This window comes from Bombina bombina, chromosome 6 (assembly GCF_027579735.1).
Source record: "Bombina bombina isolate aBomBom1 chromosome 6, aBomBom1.pri, whole genome shotgun sequence".
NCBI classification, from domain to species: domain Eukaryota; kingdom Metazoa; phylum Chordata; class Amphibia; order Anura; family Bombinatoridae; genus Bombina; species Bombina bombina.
In genome coordinates, this window is record NC_069504.1 from 335,206,015 (window position 1) to 335,212,014 (window position 6,000).

The 6,000-nt window shown below is 37.9% G+C and overlaps 1 protein-coding gene across 1 annotated transcript in view; it reads left to right on the forward strand.

Annotated features, from left to right (window-relative positions):
• GLT8D2 (glycosyltransferase 8 domain containing 2) overlaps positions 1-2,507 on the forward strand; it is a 369,196-nt gene extending 366,689 nt beyond the window's left edge. The window contains exon 10 of the mRNA XM_053716966.1: positions 2,165-2,507. Coding sequence (XP_053572941.1) covers positions 2,165-2,334 — 170 coding nt within the window. The 3' untranslated portion in view covers positions 2,335-2,507. The remainder of the gene's footprint in view (positions 1-2,164) is intronic.
• The last annotated feature ends 3,493 nt before the right edge of the window (positions 2,508-6,000 follow it).

Here is a 6,000-nt window from a genome sequence, read left to right on the forward strand (position 1 = left end):
TGCACGAGCATGTTTTAGCTGCTTACCGTTACCGTAAGCATGCTGGTATTGAGGGTTGAAGTGGCGGTACATTAGGCTCAACGCACCCTTTTTGGAGCCTAACGCAGCCCCTCAGACAACTCTAAATACCAGCGTTGTCTTAAGGGTGCGTTGGGAAAAAATGCGGCGTTAGCTATGCGGGTCTTTACCGACAAAACTCTAAATCTAGGCGTCTAAGACTGCATATCCCTTGTATTGGGTTATAGAGGCGCACCTTAGAATATTTTTGATAGTAATACTGATTCTTATCCGACTTACAGAAATATCTGATCTGCCGGCACCGTATGTGTGATTCACCCGATGTAGGAGATGAATTTACGGGCGGTAAGAGTTTCAGCAGTTGCACTGAAACCTACGCCATATATGTAATCTCGCTCTTTGAGTCTGTTTTTTAAAATAAATTCTTGCACAACCATTTCTGAATTATGTACTTGATTTTTTTTATTGTTAAAAAAGATAGATAACGCCTTTACAACCAATTCTCTATGTTTGCGCAACCAACATTGTTATAATAATATACTTTATAATCTCTAAATTTCTAAATGGCAGCTTGTTTTAAAACCCCTGCAGGCTGCCTCTTATCTCAGTGCATTTTATAGGCTTTTCACAGCCAGACAGTGCTAGTGTGCTATATAGATAACATTGTGCTCACTCATTGGAGTTATGCAGTAACCAGCACTAATTGGCTAAAATGTAAGTGTGTAAAAAGCACTGAGATAAGGGGGCAGTCTGCAGAGGCTTAGATACTAGGTAATCACAGAGGTAAAAAGTATATTAATATAATATTGTTGGTTATGCAAAATTGGGGAATGGGTAATAAAGGGATTATATATATTTTTAAGCAATAAAAAATGTAAGGGACTTCTGTAAGTAAGGCACAAGACTATATACTCAACAAGTACTTAAATATGTACTTCAAGTGTAAAGAAAAGCATTTATCAGGCGAGTCTGAAAAGATGGGCCTCCGAAGTAGCACTCGCTGCTTAATAAATGGAGCCCTTTGAACTGATTCAGCCTTGCAGAAGGAAATATTCTTGGGGGGGCAGCTATTATGGGCAACACAAAAAGAAAAATACACCATCTGATATATTTTAAAAATTTAAGTAGGCATTAGCTGAGAGTATTGAAAAAACCCCAGAGAAAATACATTAGTTTATTTACAGAGCTCTTAACCTTTTAAAGGGACAGTCAACACCAGAATTTTTGTTGTTTAAAAAGATAGATAATCCCTTTATTACCCATTCCCCAGTTTTGCATAACCAACACTGTTATATTAATACACATTTTACTTCTGTGACTAACTTGTATCTAAGAATCTTCTGACCGCCCCTAATCACATGACTTTTAGTTATCTATTGACTTGCATTTTAGCCAATTAGTGCAGTGTCTGCCACTAGCCACGGGCGTGCTCACAATGCTATCTATATGGCCTACATGAGCTAGCTCTACCCTGCTGTGAAAAGTAAATAAAATAGAGGCGGCCTTCAAGGGCTTAGAAATTATCATATGTGCCTTCCTAGGTTTGCTTTCAACTAGAATACCAAGAGAACAAAGCAAAATTGTTGATAAAAGTAAATTGGAAAGTTGTTTAAAATTACATGCCCTATTTGAAAAATGAAAGTTTTTTTTGGACTTGACTGTCCCTTTAATGCTGTTGTATTCCGTCACAACGGCACTGGGCTTTAAAGCCGTTATGACGGAATACAAACTCATCACAAACGGCTGTCCTGAAGCCTACTAGGCTTGCAGGATTAAATTGCGGTCTGGAGGGCGTTCCTAGCGTCATAGGGATGCCCCCCAGACCTGATCCCATAATTGAAATCTCACAATCGGAGTGTTGTTCCGATGTAGACTTTATAACCCTGTCATGAAAGGGTTAAAAAAAACATTGATTTGTTTTTGTTTTGTTTCGACTGCTTCAATCACAAAAAAAACAATATTTTGATTTGATGTTGTCCCTTAAATATTTCAGAAATGTATGTCTGCTTTCTAAAAAATAAAGACTACAAACCACTAAAATAAACACAATCATTGTATTTCTTGGCATTAGTGCTAAATCCTCTGCTTTACAAAGTACAAATAATTACTGCAAACTAACCCTTTGGCTTGCATCTTCTTTTTGAAGGATGGAGTCCAGATGAGCAGCTACCGAAAAGTGTTCTTCAAAAAGCAAAACTCCTTCACTGGAATGGGAGATACAAACCATGGCACTACCCAAGCGCACACAGCAAACTGTGGGAGAAATGGTATATTCCTGACCCAACAGGGAAGTTCAAGTTACTCCGACCAAAATAACAATATATGATCCATTTTCTGGATAATCATGTCATTTCATATGTTTCTGCTTTCTAAATACATTACAAACAGGTTTTAAAAAATGCAGCATTAACAATAATTATTTAGAGAGGTGAAATCTATTTCACAGTTATATATATATATCCAATAAATAAATTCCAATGTTTTGTAAATCTATTGATTTCTTTTACAACAGTTCAGTAACAAATAAATATGCTCATTAGGAGGTATTGGAAACCTCTAAATGCACATATCTAGTAACAATTTTTTTATGAAGCGCAAGTTTTAACTTTTTTTTTTTTTTTATCATTTTTATTGAGGTCAAAGTTTTGGCATACATAGAGAATATAAAAACATTGCATAACAGTGCATGGTTGCATTCCAAAAAGGACGTATGGAAAGATACATTATAGAAATTTCATATTAATAAAACATATGCAATTAACAGTATCCGCTATATCAATAGAGCATGATGTGAATTACATGTAACAAACAACGTCTATTATCTGCATGCTATAACTTTAAAATACAAGTTTTGGTACCCCTATAAATCTATAACCTTGCGCAGTCACATGTCTTCAGGACATATAGTAAGGTACACCTTATGAATTACATATTGAAAAAGCATATGACATTAGCAACATCTGCTACAACAAGGAACATAATGCCAAATTTAAAGTAAAAGTTTGTATACAGTAAATGATGTCTAAAATTTATAGGATATAAAGCTCTATGACTGAACATTTGCTAAAGAAAGAAGAGAAACACATGCCAATATTCTTTTAAGCCTTCTATGAGGAGCAGGAGGCCAGTCTTGGACCTCGTACTTTATAGGGTAATAACATGAACCGAAGGCTATATGGAAGAGAGGAGACCACTTGTGGATCTCAGTATTAAGACCTCTTATATTTTCTTGGCAGAGTTAAATAGCTTCTATGGGGTAAATATAGCTGAGGCTCTGCTATTATTTTTCTATAATGCTAACCCTTGAAATACCAACCACAGCCAGGCACTATACATTTTAATAACAGGCTCTTATTTGGGGACCTAGTGAACCTAAACTACCCAGAGGGACAAAAACAAATGTTGGTCACTCCAAAGTTCTAAACTATTTACAGAAATTTTTATAGCGAGTGGACAGCATCAAGAATAACAATAACAAGGAGACATAATGCATTAGTATCTATTGTGGACTTAAAAATCTATGTTGTGAGGAAGTAGTCACATTACAATAGGTAAGGCTAGTTTTGATGGAAGTAAGTTGGTTACTTGTTACTAGGGTTAATTCAAAATCATTCCTAAATTTATAGGGATTAAGTCAGTTTATTATAAAGGGTAAACTAAGAAACCTATTGTGTCCTTATTAAATAGGGACCATGTATATGTTTAATTTTGAGGTAAAATCAGTGTCAATATAGCAAGTAAGATATATTGTCTGCTATGTAGAACTATCAGATTAATCCCCCAAGTAGTAACATGCTTTTGCTGCCTCGGCCGCTGACAGCTCAGCATTAGTAGTAAAAAGCATAGGGGTAAGAGTTACAGACATAACAGAAATGTAGGCCCCTAAGATCTACATTTATAAAAAGATATCCAGTAAAATATGTAATAAGACAGTTTCAACTAGCCTCTATTTTTCTAGAGCAGGGTATCTAACTTAGTGCGGACATGTATATATAAGTGCAATATCAATCATGCAGTTTTACCTTTATAACGTTCACCAGCAGAAATTAGTTAGAACATTGTAAACCTATTATTGCCTATACACTAAATACAAATGTTGAGCAATACCCCAGTTGCAAACATTAAAGATGGAGAGTCATACACACAGTTCTCAAGTTAGATTAGAAGGCGTGCAGCAGTGTCCAAACATGTATCCTCTCTCAGACCGCAGGCTCTGATGCTGCCATTAAGAATCCTGTGTGTGTAAGCTAGGGCAGGTGTATCAAACTTAGCTGCAAAATAAAATTCCCATAACCGAGAGAGCAATAAAAAATAACAGTTCCCATAATTGTCCGGCTAGTTATATGTTAATGTACACACTTTGCTCACACTGACTCCTATACCTCCACCGCTTGCACAATATGTAGTCCTCATCCAATTCCGGAACACCATGCCACAGCAAACACAGCTGAAATATGTCCCAAAGACATGGCAAAACACCATCTCAGCATGGCAGCCAGGGTCTCCACGCAGTCGATCCCCAAGCCATCGGTAGTTCCACCGCCTCGTATCAAGCAGAGTGGAGGTAAATTAGAAAGCTCCAGCTTTGGTGTGTTGAAGGTGATAGTGTGATAAGTGGTATCACGAGGGGCTGTAGTGTGGTTTGAGAGTGTAATGTACTCTGGGTAGAGTTCGCTAGGGATGTCATCGTCACTGGATGATTCAGACAGCTCCAGTTTCTGGCAATCCGATACAGGTGATTGTAGGTGGCATAGAGTTACCGCACAGGCGTCTTGCTGGGATTGAAGTCCTCCATTAGCTTCTTCTACAGCATTGGTAGAATTGTAAATAGACATCTTTGTGACAGTGAAACACCGATCCACAGTAGAATGCAGCCTGAGGAAATGCTCCTCTAAAAGTAAGCCAATGGCTTCCGGCAGATGTTGCATGTTTGCCTCCAGGGTTAATAGATAGAACCTGGCTGTAGTTTAGCACTTGTTTAGTGCCGCGTAACGACAGGGAAAGGTTTACCCTGCCGGGGGGGGTGTTTAGAGGCCAAGGTCTCAAAGTAGCTCTGGGCACTGATGCTAACAGCAATCCTGTTGATATCGAGCTTATTAGATGCACTTCATATAGTGGAAATCAAATCTGCTAAGTATTTCTATGAATGATGCGTTTGCAAGGTGATCCCATGACAATATTTCTGAAAAGCTGGAGCAGCATGCAGATGTGCGACTGAACATGGCAGCTGCCCGGAAGTCCCCCTCCGCAAGTTTTAACATTTATTGTTAAAATTGCATGCTCATTTCAAGAGACGTTTAGACTAGAGGGTATTTTGACAGGAACTGATCTATTAGTCTCTCTCACTCTCCCTGTTTATGTTGGGTACTCTCAATATTTTTACGGCTAGATTTAGAGTTCGGCGGTAGATGGGCTGTTAACGCCACGCGTGTTTTATGTCTAACGCACGGCATTGTTTGACTCCGGTATTTAGAGTTAATATAAGACCATCTAACGATGCTCCTAACGCGTGTATGTCACACGCGTAATCCTGCCCGCGTTAGACAGTCTCCCATAGAGATCAATGGGAAAGGCAAAAAATAGCTTTTTTCACCTAACACTCGATCTCGCGAGAAATACGCACAGCTCGGTCATATGACGCATACCACATCATGCACAACAATAACACGCCGCAAATGTCACAACATCAATCAATCAACAAAGCACACAAGCAGCATCACACATTCACAAGCGGGGGAAGTTTTAATACTATTTATACGGGGAATACGCATATACTTTAAGATGCGGAAAATCGCACAATAACAACAAGGATTAAAAAATATATACATACACTAAAAAAAAAATCGCATTCAATATCATTATATATTATGAAAAACATACATATACAACACTTCACGAAGAACACACCATCGCAAATTCACATTTAAAAAGAATACTATTGGACAATGTTAGAGAAAACGACCACTATGACATCATCGCATT